Source organism: Zootoca vivipara, chromosome 13, assembly GCF_965207765.1.
Source record: "Zootoca vivipara chromosome 13, rZooViv2.hap1.1, whole genome shotgun sequence".
Classification (NCBI taxonomy): Eukaryota; Metazoa; Chordata; class Lepidosauria; order Squamata; family Lacertidae; genus Zootoca; species Zootoca vivipara.
This window is the reverse complement of record NC_142596.1, coordinates 10969594-10982939: the sequence shown is the minus strand read 5'-3', so window position 1 is coordinate 10982939 and position 13346 is coordinate 10969594. Positions and strand designations below refer to the sequence as shown.

Sequence of the window (13346 nt, the reverse complement as noted above, 5' to 3'; positions counted from 1 at the left end):
ACTGGTCAATAGTGGACCTCTACCAGATTGTGGGGCCCAGCTAATGCCCCACCATACCACTTGCTGATGCTGAGCCTGATTTGAAGTGCCAGCCTTGGGGGGGTTCCATTCTTCCCTTGTTTTAATAAATCCATTTGGATTCAGTCTTGTTAAATAAGTATAAGAAACAGCATCGCAAAAGCAGGTCCACAGCATGTTAGTAACAAGAGAGAGAGAACGCGAGAAGGTCCGTCCTGAGAAGTCTTGTAACCTGTTGGCTTGTTTTAGCCCTTCATATACCAGCCACAGCTCTCCGTCCTCATTCAGCATATGATAGTCCTGAAGAGATGATCTTCCAAGCAAATTGTTTTGTTTTGTTTTTAAATGCAAAAACACAAAAAGGGATACATGATGGTGATGGTGTAGCATGCTAATTAAAAGGACAACACAAGCTGAGTAAGTGTTATTAAAAAGGGGGAACCTTCCTCTCCACAACTGCAATTATAAACTTCTCAGCGGTGCAACCCTATGCATGTTTGCTCGGAAGCAAGCCCCACTAAGTTCTGTGGGGCTTATGCCTACATTAAATGTGCATAAGATCGTAGTCTAACAGTGCAATTCTATACGTGTGTACACAGAAGTCAGTCCCAGTGGGTTCATTTTTAAAATGTTTTATTATTCTTTCTTTAACCATTTCATCTTCAAGCTCCTAATAAATTCCAAATATCGAAATCACATAAAAGTATACGTATGAAAAAAATATTCCTAAATATATATAGATAACAAATATTTCATATTTTGCTATATTCCAGTCCCAGCTATTCCAAGCTCTTTTCTTATATATTTCACAACTGGCCTGCAATTATTTAATCTTTCTTTATACTCCCCATATTTTCTTAACTTTATTGTCAGCTTCAAAGTCAACTGCCTCCATAGATTCCTAATTAAACCCTTTCTTTGGAACTTTCACAATCATGATTCTGGCTAACATTAGTATATTTGGAACTTGTGGATGAATACTCCCCTGATTATCCACATAATTCAAGAGGTGCGCATGATAGCACCCCAGTGAGTTCTACAGAGCTTGCACCTGTGTATAGAACTGCAGCCTAGGTTAATGGAAGTATATGTGATAACTGAGAAAATTAAGTTAGTAGGATATATTCAGATCAGATCAGATAGTTCCAAATTCCTTAAACCAGAAAAAAAAACTTCTACTCTGCTAATGCAAATTAGAACCACTGCACAAGTGGCACCGAGCAGTTAATTATTATTATTGATATTCTGTTTTGTTTACAGCCAAGGGAAGAAGCAAACCGTACAAAATAGATACACAATGTAAATGCACACGTACCTGTTTGTCTCCTTCAGACCAATATATGCCTGGGCTATCTCGCCTTTGTCCTTCATCTTCTGTACATCCTCTAAAAGGATTGTGGAGTCTGTCATGGTGTTCTGGAAAGAATTAACAGAAAGCAGTTGCAAAAACAGATTACCTGAAGAGTCTTTTTAAAAACAATTATTAAAGGCATGTACTTTTATAAACCAAGAAAATCTTTAATAATTTTTTTTCAGGTTGTACAGTCTTTCTTACAGATCAGTTACATTTGTTGTGAGACAGTATAAGTACAGTATAAGGTTGGGGAAGAAGGGGTGGGGTGGTGAGGCTTATATTCTTTTGTGGATGTGGGACTTTGTGTCAGCGTCAACTGAGCAGGTTCTCTTTCTATTTGTTTATTACATTTCCTTGGTGGTCTTTTTAAAAAGAACTTTTTGTGGGAAGAATGTGTGTGTCCTATACACATACTGGTGTTCTTCATGCCGTACATAGTTAAAACTGGTGGAATTTGCTGCCACAGGGTGTCGCGATGGCTGCGAACTTGGACATATTCAGAAGGCAATTAGGCAAGGTGATGAGGCTATCAATGGCTGCTAAATATGATAGCTGTGTACCACTTCCGATAATGGAGGTGGCATGCCTCTGAATCGCAGTTGCTGGAAAACGCAAGCAAAAAGAATGCTGTTGGCACTTCTGTCCTGCTTTTAGGCTTCCTATAGGCATCAGGTTGACCACTGTGAGAACAGAATGCTGAATAATATGGGCCTTTGGCCTGATCCAGCAAGACTTTTCATATGCTCTAAAGGTTTAGTGGTTGCTATTTATTTTTCTCACGCCATAGAAATTCCTTGGGCAGTTTATATAGTGTGTATTGGAGTAGTGCTGGTGGGTGCCAAATTCAAATTCTCATGCAGTCATGCAGCTCACTAAATGATCCCGGGACACTCATTCTCTCTCTTGGCCTAACCTACCTCATAAGTTTGTTGGAGGGATAAAATGGGTATAGGGCAGACAGGCTGCCTTGAGCTCCTTGAAGGAGGTGTACAAATAAAAAATTGTAACGACTAAATCAAGGGTCGGCAAAGTTTTTGCTTGGGCCGGTTCACAGTCCAACAGATGCCGCAGTGGGCCGGAGTCATAGCTGCCAAGTCTCCCTTATTCTCCGGGAAATCCCCATTTTTCCAGCTGTTCTTAGCTGAAAAAATGGATTTTTTTTGTTTTTCCCCGGTTTATTCTGCCGCGGCTGCCATTTTGGAACTGGGCGGAGCATGCTCAGAAGCGATTTTTGATGCTGCTCTGCCCAGTTCCAAAATGGCTGCAGTGCGACTTCTGGCGCGGCAGCCATTTTGGAACTGGGCAAAGCAGCATCAAAAGTCACTTCTGAGCATGCTCCGCCCAGCTCCAAAATGGCGGCAGCGCTACTTCCGGTCTGCTACTTCCGCCCGGTCCCTTATTTCTCGGACAGCAACTTGGCAGGTATGGCCGGAGTGTGTGCGTGTGTGCACAAGCATGCATGTGCAAACGCTATTTCCGGTGCTCCTTCCGGTGCAGAGGAGGCATGCGCAGCTTCCCGTTGGCTGCAAGAGCTTCCTGCAGCCAATGGGAAGCCGGCCAGCATGGTACATAAATGAAGCATGGTACATAAATGTTTTTAACAAACAAACAAGAAGAAAATCAGGGTTACCTTGTCATCCTGGTAAACCATTTGCAAGCAGGGAAAGGAACAAACAAACCTAGTTACTCATATTTGTTCTCATTAAAGATCACCCGTTTCCCTTTTTATTTTCATAATTCCTGTATGAACTCGTGCATATACCACCAATCGGATCCAATATCACTTTGAAACAGACTGCTCCGTTCATACAGAATTCCCTTGGCAAGTCCAAATTGCAATGAACAGATTTGCAAATTGGATCTCCCTCCTCCTGGGGATCCAATGTGCATGGTGGAGGATGGCTGGCGCTCTCTTTCTTTCTCTCTCTCTCTCTCTCTCTCTCTCACACACACACAGTTGTTAGTGTATGAGGGGGTAACTGCACATACATCCACACCTGCATGAATCTGATTTAAACAACTCTTCCTCCTCAAAAGAGAGGAGATTGTGCAAATCAAACCCATAGCCATGCAATCATTCATGCAGAGCACCATCACAACACATTACTTTATACATGGGAGGTGCACATCTTCTCTTCAACTATGTGCTGTATATCCAATTCCTGCTGTGCAAGTGATACCTGCTAGATGGTATTAACTGAGGCTCCCAGGCACTTCTCTAGGATATGTTCAACTTTCCAAACAAATTGAGCTTCTTGCCTATACTGCTGGCAAGTTATACTGCCATTATTAGTGACAATCATATTTTAACTGCATCTATCGTTACAATATCAGGGAAAGGGAGCCGAGACCTTCCATGTGTTGTTGCATTGCAGCCCACATCATCCCTGACCATTGGTCATGCTGGCTAAGTTGCAGCAGGGAGTTGCAGTAGAACAACATCTGGTGGGCGCTACAGGTTCCCCACCACCATTATCTCATGTTATTTACATCATGTTATTTCAACAGCACTGAGAGTATTCCAACAGTGCAGGAGATTATGGTGTGATTTCCTTTTAAAGCTGGTGCACCTCACATGCAGCCAGCGGCGTTGCAGGAAAAGGTGGGGTCAGATTTCCCCCTCTCCATGGCAGCATCCAAATGGCACACTCAGGTCAATAATGGATTCTGCTGGGGAGAGAAAAAGCTACAGCGCTGAAGCAAACTGCTCTCTCATCAAAATTCATGTTAAGTCCAATTTTTCTTTCTGCTACTTACCTTAGGCTGAATTGCCTCCTTCTGACTCATGAGTTGAGATCTCAGAATGAGGACTTCCTCCTTACGTACTTCCAGCTCCTCGCTGACAGAGGTCATCTGATCCAAGAGGACCCTATACGCTGGGGCACCAGGGGCAGTGACGTTCGGAGCGCTCTTTTCCATCAAGGCCTTCCTCAACTCATTCAACTCATTCTTGAGTTTCTTATTCTCGGATTCAAGCTCTTGGCGCTGAAGCAAAGGGGGAGGAACACAAACGCAGTTGCTCTCTCATTCACCAGCAACCTTGACGCAAATTAGAAAGGTTTGGAGTGGGGTTTTGGGGAAAAGGCTTCACTGATCGTTAGCTAGCCTATCTTACGGTGTTCTGGTAATGATTACTATGCTATATGGTGTATGTGAAACATTGTGAACACACAAAATCCTCTGTAAATACTATTGTAATATGCTTTCAATTTTAACATGGCTATTTTAGGGTAATGTATAGGATTCGGTCACTTTAAAAAATCCAGAATTACTTTAAGCGACTCATATTCTAGCTCTGCGCCTCTCATCTGAGGCCTTTCTTCCTCCTGAGGAAACAAAAGACAGAGATAAAGTTTTATCCTTTAGACAGAACTAGCTACATCTGCAAAAACAGAAAATTAGAAGGAAGAACAGCATGATTAATTTTACAAACTTTTTGGGGTGTGTATGATACAATGTTATTGGTGTATCTGATACTTATATTGCTATTATAGTTCATAAATATTCACAGCTGAAGCAATTAAAACCACACATAATAGGAATCAGGATCTGGTCTATAGTGGAAGTCCTCCAACTTTGAAAAAACCTCTCTAACAGTGCAATCCTATGCATTATATTATGGTCAGAACCAAGTCCTGCTAAGTTCAATAGTGCTCTACAAGGCACTGTAAAGACAAGCCACAGTCCAATTTGCATATCACCAGACACTACATCATGGGCGTACCCAGCATGGGGCGGGGGGGGGGAGCTGCTTCCTCCTCTCCGTTTCTCCCTCCCCTCCTTGAGCTCCAGCGTGAGGGCGACGCGGGAGCGTCCCTAACCAGCCCAGCCCAGCCCAGCCCAGCCCAGCCCAGCCCAGCCCAGCCCAGCCCAGCCCAGCCCAGCCTACTGTTCCTGCTGGCCGCGGCCCAACGGCATGCCCAACCCCGCTGGCCCTGACTCCGAGGGCTGCACATGGGCCGCTCCTGGAGGCTGCAACAATAGCCCACGGCGGCACGGCGCCTCAGCAGCCCCCGAGTTGGCGCAGCCTCGGAGTGCGCAGCAGATGCCGCCACCGCTTCTGCTTGGGCTGCAGCGGCAGCAGGAGCCGCTGAAAGGGGAGGGGCTTCGCAGGAGGCAGAGAAGGCGGAGGGGCTCTAAGCCGCAGAGCCAGGCATTGCCCCCGGGGAGGGACGGAGGGAAAGGAGGGCGGACCTCAGCTCGCGCCCCCGCCGGGTCTGTGGGAAGCGGAGGCAACTCGAGCGCGCAGCTTCTCGGCTGCTCAGCCAGCCCTTCCTCTCTCCCTCCCTCCTCCTACTCAGGCGGGGCAGCCGTCGGTGGAGGTGGCGAGGGGGCGCTGCCCCCCACAAAGTGGAGCCCGGGGGCCCCGCCCCCTGATTGCGATGCCCCTGGCCGTAAACGCACATTCTTCCCTGGGGCGGTGCCCAGGATTAAACTTCTTCCTGGAGTCAGTTTCACCTGGGCTCCGTAGCCCCGCCCACATTCCCACTTTGTGGCCCCTCCCCTCCCATGCCTTGGCTCCGCCCCTGAACGACCATGGCTTGTCCCCCCCCCCTAGTTTTGATCCAGGGTAGGCTCCTGGCTACCACTTCATGTAGTCAAGCAAGTCCAGAAACCAAACTCAACCAGAAGACAGACGCTAAGAGTATAGAGAATGGCCTAAAGTAACCTCCCATGCTTAAAAATGCCCCCCAATGGACAGTTTAGCTGATTAATGTAATGTAAAATTAAAGTAAGAGGAAGATTCAGGAACAAATCAATTTGTAAGGTTCACAGGAGTTACTCATGGAAGCAAAATGTCCTTAAAAATAAGGACACGCTCTGAGCCTCCAACACCAATTAATCAATCAATCAACACAATGCAGAATTAAGGAGCACACAACTGCTGCCTTTTGACACAATAAAGACACCACATGGGAAAGCCAGAGAAGCACTCAGGCATTACTGCCTCCATCTTGCCTTAGGTATGTCCCTCTTGCATTCTGACAAGCATAGATCTTCAGCCTTTTTACCAGGACACCATTGCTGGAATAAGATCCCAACTTTCACCAGTATTTAGGGATAGCTATATTATAAACAAAGCCAAACCATTTTGGTCTTTACCTTGATCTTGGTTCGGAGAGCTTGTTCCTCTTTCTTGTCCAGCTCATCCTGCAAGGACTGCTTTTCCTGCTCCAGCTCTGTAACCCGTTTTTGTAATTTAAGGAATAGAGACATGTCCAGAGGTGCTTTCTTCTCGCTTGGCTCCTGATTCAAGGGAAATCGTGGGCAAGTCAGAATGTTTCCAACTTACAAAAAGGGAGATTTTTGTGGGGAGAGGAACAGTCTGCACATTAGCTATCATCCTGAGGAGAAAGCTAGAAACAGACTCTGCATGATAGTTCCTTCATAACAAAAGCATAAAGTGTGGGGCATGGTTCTTTCACCAGGCATGAAGAGTTTCTCCAACAGCATCAGCTGTTGCCATGGACAAGGAATTGGTAGGGAAATGGTCCATGCAAAATGGAAGAACCACACCACATGAAGGCAACGTCATGGGGATGCTTTTCCAAGCTGGTTCCGACAGAGCATGTTAACATGCAGATTGTCCCTTAGAAGCAAAGGCAGGGAGTGAAGCAATGACTAGAAGTATATAAATGTTACTTGATTAGGAGAGCTACTAACTCGCATCCAGAATTTTCCAAATGTTATTTTTGAAATCACAACTTTAAAAAGTCATTTTGATAAATAAATCTAATATAAAAAAGCATCTATCCTAAAGCCTTAAAGGCAGAAAACTAGTAACTAACTAGAAGGTTTAAGGTTTATAACCAATCATACCTTTCCTTCTTATTTGTTTGAAAGGGGAGGGGAGGGGGAAAAAAGAGTAGGTTTGCAGTTAGTTTCAAAGAAAATAATAAGCACAGTAAGTTTCTGTAACCAAAGAGAAGTGAGATAAACACCATTGCTTAAAAACTTGGATCTACTATTAGCCCAGTGAAATGTGAAAGCAATTGGAAGTACTTCCATATACCCAGAAATGCATGACTTGGTTGGATATTAAAAGACAGCATGTGCTCATCTCTTCATTTGTGTGTGGCCTATCGAAAACACAAAAGAGTGGTCATATAACCAATTGATTTCATACCCTGGTGATATAAGTTAATTAGAAAAGACAACAGCCCATCGCATACTACTCAATGCATGGCAGACCACCTAGGATATGGAATATACGTTAAAGGAGAAACTATGGCACAGAGGACTGGTCTCCACACAAATTTAAACAGTCCTCAATGTATTTCTTTTCAGTATGATACAGTATGTCTTGTCAAGTTTGAAGAAAATGGAGAAAAGCTTAAAGTTAACTTTCCCTACAGGAACTGTGGAACTCCCTCCCTTTGGCCACCCCCGTGCAAATTTTAAAAGTGGGGTATAAAAATGCCCTATTCCTCCTCCTAGTGCCCTGTTCCTCAGCTAGCCTTTTTCCAGCTAGCATCCAAAGAACAATGGTTGGGGAGCACAGAAGGGTTCACTCCTACCTTGGGAAGCTGCAAAGTTCAGGGGGAAAGAAAATAAACAAGAAAAACAGAGCAAATCAGCATCCCTCTTGGTCTGTAGGCATCAGCTATAGCTTATTATCTAGCAAAATTACTTCCAACGGCTGTCAATGGTAGAGCACATGCTGTGCATGGCAAAGGTGCCATGTTCAGTTCCTGACATTTTTGTGCAAAGGGATCAAGTAGCAGGTATTTGGAAAAGCCTGTTCCTGAGAGACTAGAGAATCACTGTCACTGTCACTTTTCCTCAGCCTGCAGTCCTCCAATTGCTTTGGACTACAACTCTCATCAGGCACAGTTTGCATGGCTAATGGCCAAGGATTACATGAGTCGTAGTCTGAAACATCAGGAGAGCACCAGGTTGGGGAAATCAACAATACCAGGCATCTTTCTGTGTACTGACTAGAGCCCTAGCTATATAGTTCAACAGGATGAGAAATGGGGATGGCTGAGAAGTTATTTGTTGTTACTCTGAAGGTGTGCACAGAGCACTCATAAGAGAGGAGTGGAAAACTCAGCTGCCCTCTTTCCTAGTGGGTGTTCTCAGAGTCACCACCGCTAACCCAAACAAAAGAACAGCATTTCAAAGACACAACAGGTTCTTCTCAGTGCCTTTGTATCAGTTTTCCCCAGGTACATGAGAATACGTTGAAACAATAACACCAATCACAAAGCTGCCTATTGGATGGAAGGGAGTTCTGCTGAGTTGTGAGAGTGCTTGTTGTCTGGACCATACCTAGTACCTAAGCTGACAAAGTAGGCAAGACGCATCCTGGATCAATTAATTGCCTTAAAAACTTTGCCCACTTTCAAGTGATTATGTTCTCAAGTGCCATGATTAGAGGGAAAGAAAAGAAAATCTTCCTGTGTGTCTTGTCAGGTGCTTATCTGGCCAGGTAGTGCTTCTTTAGGAAGAGAGGGGACAACAGGGGCTTATGCTATAGCGAAATCTTATCCCAATAAATGGCTGGAGGAGCATCTCCTTCAAGAACCAACACTGCAAGTTTGTGCTTCTACGAAGCAAGTATTTGGTTCCCTTTTCTTGTTTTAAAGCCCATATGCAGCAAATAATAAATAAGACAAAACAGCTTATGAATTCCGCCACCATAAAACATATAACGCATCCATAAGCATCCAATATTTTTCATTTAGTTCTGTATAACCATTATCAACCAGCTGCAGCAACATTTGAATTATTCATAACTGATACTCATTTCTTAAGGCAGTAACATAGCTGAGTAATCATTCTGGAAATATCCCAAACCTTCTAGTACTTAAAATGCAGAGCAAGCTGCCATTAAAAATGTGCCCTTCAAAAATAGTTCTCTCTCTCCCTCCCTGTCACCAAGATGACAATTCATCTAAATTGGAAAACTGCCTTAGAAGCTACAATATCTGATCCCAGTAAATTTGAAGGGCTCACCCATATTGTGATGTCAAGACACCTATCTGAAAATAATAGCCCAAACAACATGCTAGTTCAATGTTTTGCAAAGTTTTAAACCACTAATTGGTTCAAGATGCAATGTTCTGTTGCCTACTCTGTTGGCTTATTCATTTCTTGAATTCTCAGAGTGGTAATTTTGGGATACCAAAGTCCAGATCCACCAGAATTTTCAGAAATCCTAAGTCCATAAAACACAAGTTTCCTGTTACCAGTATAAAATAATCCTGAAGTAGCAGTTCCTTACAGAAGTAATTTTCATAAAATGTTCCTAGGAACCCTGGAGTTATAAGTATGACACTGTTGGACTTGCATGTAGGGTTGCCAGACTCAATAGTGGACAGGACTTCTGTGCCTTTAATTGCCCTGCTCTCTTTTGAGTCTGGAAACCTTAAAGAGAAACCAGCAGACCCTTTGCTTGGAAATTAAACAAAGGGTCTGCTGGTTTCTTTTTAAGGTTTCCAGACTCAAAAGAGAGCAGGGCAATTAAAGGCACAGAAGCCCTGTCCTCCATTGAGTCTGGCAACCCTACTTACATGTGATTGAAAGCTGCTGACTGCCTGCAGCTGCAAGTTTTCCTGCCTACCCCATCTTCTAATTCTGACTAGCAAAAAGCTACTCATGCCAGGCAGATATGGGTAACTGTATATTAGGGGTTGCCAATGTGGCATCCTTCAGGTGCTGTTGGACTACAACTTGCATCACCCCTGACTACTGGTTATGCTTGCTGGGGCTGAACTATCTACAGAACTATCCCTGCTATATATATATATATATATATATATATATATATATATATATATATATATATATATGCATGTTACAATTAGACTGCAAGGATGTTATCATTAAACCCTGGCCATTAGTTATATGTCAAACATAGTTCATGTGCATACAGCTTATCATGGAACAAGATAGGCAATTTCAAAGAAATTCATTTGAGTCTACAGAAAAAGCATACCCTTCCTATAAGAACAGTATAGTGAAAAACTGATATTGCAGTAGTGATTTACAATTCGAAGGGGGGATCCATGGTAGTCTCAAAGCTATAAGTAGACCTTTGTATTCTTTTGTATTCTTCGATCTTACCTCTGTTCTCATTGGAAATTCTTCTGCCTCAGTGATCTCAGAGCTATAGGTGTATTCTGATTCATTGCTACTATGCGTGGAATCTCTTCGCTTGTGTCCAGGCTTGGAGATGCTCTGGGGGGGGAAGAAAAGTGGGCAGGAAAAATATGATAGCTCTAGTGTTTGTCTTTCACACTTCCAAACCCTAGAGATCTCATGCATGAGTTTTGTAGAAGTCAGGGACTGATTTGCCTCAGTCATGCGGAGACAAATGAAAGAGAGGGACTAAGGAAGTAGCAGGGTGGTAAAGGGTTAAGCAATGCCTCTGCATCTCCTGCCTTTCTACTCCAAATTGCATCCATCCGTCCCCATACTACTTTTCAGCTGTGCAGACACAATCTGTGTTTCCAGACCCTTGTCTGCTAGGGAAGATCTTGTTCAGCCTAGAAACTTTTTCAAATGAAATCTTTTCCAGGTCCTTTAAGCCACTAACCATCATAACCTTCATCTCATCCTTGAGGTCATCATAACGCTCCTCTAACCGGCTGAACTCCTGCAGCAGATTCTGATATCTCTGCCTTTCATTGTTCAAATCCAGGTCTAGCTGCTTTGTCTCCTCAGTAAACCTTTTCTCCATGACCTCTGGAAAACAAAGTATGAAAGCCAAATTTACATATACAGTTGTACCTTGGATCTTAAACGCCTTGACTCCCAAACAAATCGGCTCCCAAACGATCAAAACCTGGAAGTGAGTGTTCTGGTTTTTGAACGATTTTCGGAAGCCGACCACCCGGTGCGGCTACCACGGCTTCCGATTGGCTGCAGGACGCTCCTGCAGCCAATCGGAAGCCGCGCCTTGGTTTTCAAACAGTTCTGGGATTTGAACGGACTCCCGGAACGCATTCTGTTCGAGAACCAAGGTATGATTGCATTACATTTGTACAGCAAGAAACAATGCATTTTAGTATCTAGACTATGGTTGCTTCCAGAAGACCTGTTACTGAGAATTCATCCTGATTTGTTTGCAGGGAAATTAGACAATGTTAGACATTTAAAGAGCATTTATTCCAATTTGTTTGCAAGGAGGTTACATGATACTGGCTCAAACCAGTATTCAGTATTCAGAAATCCTACTGAACACAGGGGTTTTCTCCCAGGTAATTGGGTGTAGGATTGCAGCCTAAGTAAGGAATTGTGGCCAGCTCCCAGATTTTAAACAGTAAGGCTACAAAGCTCCTGTCCTTGAACCACATTAGCAGGTAGTGCATCCAGCTGTGGAATGGTCAATTCCTCAGTAAGATTTAAGCAACTTCTTTAGCGTCACTACAGTTCAATATCTGAGGCTCAGAGTCCATTTAACTGCTCTCTTAAAAAAATAAAATCTAATCCCACCATTCAACTCCTCCAATGCCATGCAAATGAGGCAGTAAGGCTGGTTCAGGACTCGCTTATGCACATTTTATTCTCCATGCGATATTGCCTCTAGCCCTGAACCAGTGCAATACCCTACCCTCAAATAATGGATGGGGGAAAGAGAGAGACAGCCTTTCTGCATGGTGATAATTTGATGGTTGTACAGCCCATTTCAGTCTTTGCTTTCTCCCGGGAGTGATGATACTGAATTCCTTGGGGTCAGTGATTCAAAGTGGAGGCCCATCATGTTACAGAGATTTGCTTAATTGATAAAAAAGCAGAGGGAAAAAAGGGAGAGAAGAAGGGAGTGTGTGTGTGTGCGTGCATGCATGCATGCAAAAACCATCAACCAAACCAAACTTCTGAACCAAGGTTACCTGTTATCTCTTTGGCCTGGTCCTGGATCCGATGGTTCAGCTCATCCTTCTCTGTTTTAAGCAGTGTGTTTTGCTCTTTTAATTCCAGTACCAACTAAAAAAAGGGAAAAAAATAGTATTGGGAAAGGCTCACAGCTGAGAGAGGGAAAAAAATCCATCTTAACAAGTACACTGTTTGAGTAACAAATTAAACGATTTCCCCCGGGCAATTCTAGACAAAGCTAATCAGTCAATCTGCATGGATTATACATCTAGTGCTATCACAGCCTTGTGATACATACAGCAATTTCATCAAATCTGATTTGAAATCATGCTCTGCATAACATAGAAACAGTGTTGGCTGTGCCCATTGGAACTGATGGGGTGGAAGGCCAAGAAGCCAAACATAGGTGGAGCCTGAGCCAATGACAGGCAAAATCAAATAATTCCGAGTTTTGTTCCTATCCTCACTGAGTTCTACAAGGGCAACACTGAGACTAAGGAGGAAGCTGATAAGCAGTGGATTGGGAGTAAATAAGAAGGCTGGCAGTTGGGCCTGACTGAACGCAGACTGAGGTTGGTGGGGCAGGGTGCCATTCACCCTAATCAACCAACCTCCACTTCCGAGAAAATTCAATAACCATGCAAAACTGAACTGAGCATATTCTCTCTCTGCTTACCAGAGTCTCTACTTCCTTTCTCTTCCTAAGTATAGGCTGAAATGCTTTTTCAGCCTGGACCTCTCCTCGTGTGCTCTGTAAAGGAGCATTTACACTGAAAGGATAAATTAATATCTTATTTATAAGTGGGGGAAATGCTAGCCAGCTTTTTTATGCCTACATGTCAATCGAGGAGGCTTAAGTCAAGTAAAATTACAATCTCACAATAAAGTTACAGCATCAGTTAAATTACAACAGGGTCAGACGTAATACATTTATCTAGCTGGCAAGGGAAATGGAAATGTCTAGTTGGCAGAAAACAGCCAAAGAGGAGACTACCTGAATCTTGGAAGGGGGGGAGGGGGAATTCCACAACCTGGGCACCACCACAGAGAAGGCCCTCTCACTAGCCTCTGCCAACCATGCTTCCAGCCGAAGTGAGACACAGAGAAGGGCCTCTCCATCAGATCTTAGGCAGCAGGGAGGCAGGCAAGTATA

At 43.7% G+C, this 13346-nt stretch overlaps 1 protein-coding gene across 4 annotated transcripts in view; it reads right to left on the bottom strand.

Moving 5' to 3' along the window:
- MYO5A (myosin VA) overlaps window positions 1–13346 on the bottom strand; it is a 119703-nt gene that overhangs the window by 18738 nt on the left and 87619 nt on the right. For 2 of the 4 annotated variants that reach the window (XM_060282746.2, XM_060282747.2), the window contains exons 23-30: window positions 12211–12304; window positions 10914–11062; window positions 10442–10555; window positions 6476–6619; window positions 4645–4698; window positions 4130–4357; window positions 1334–1434; window positions 251–331 (exon numbers count right to left, since the gene is read on the bottom strand). In XM_060282746.2, the coding sequence (XP_060138729.1) occupies window positions 251–331; window positions 1334–1434; window positions 4130–4357; window positions 4645–4698; window positions 6476–6619; window positions 10442–10555; window positions 10914–11062; window positions 12211–12304 (965 nt within the window). The remainder of the gene's footprint in view (window positions 1–250; window positions 332–1333; window positions 1435–4129; window positions 4358–4644; window positions 4699–6475; window positions 6620–10441; window positions 10556–10913; window positions 11063–12210; window positions 12305–13346) is intronic. The other 2 variants (XM_060282748.2, XM_060282749.2) reach the window with 1 other exon arrangement.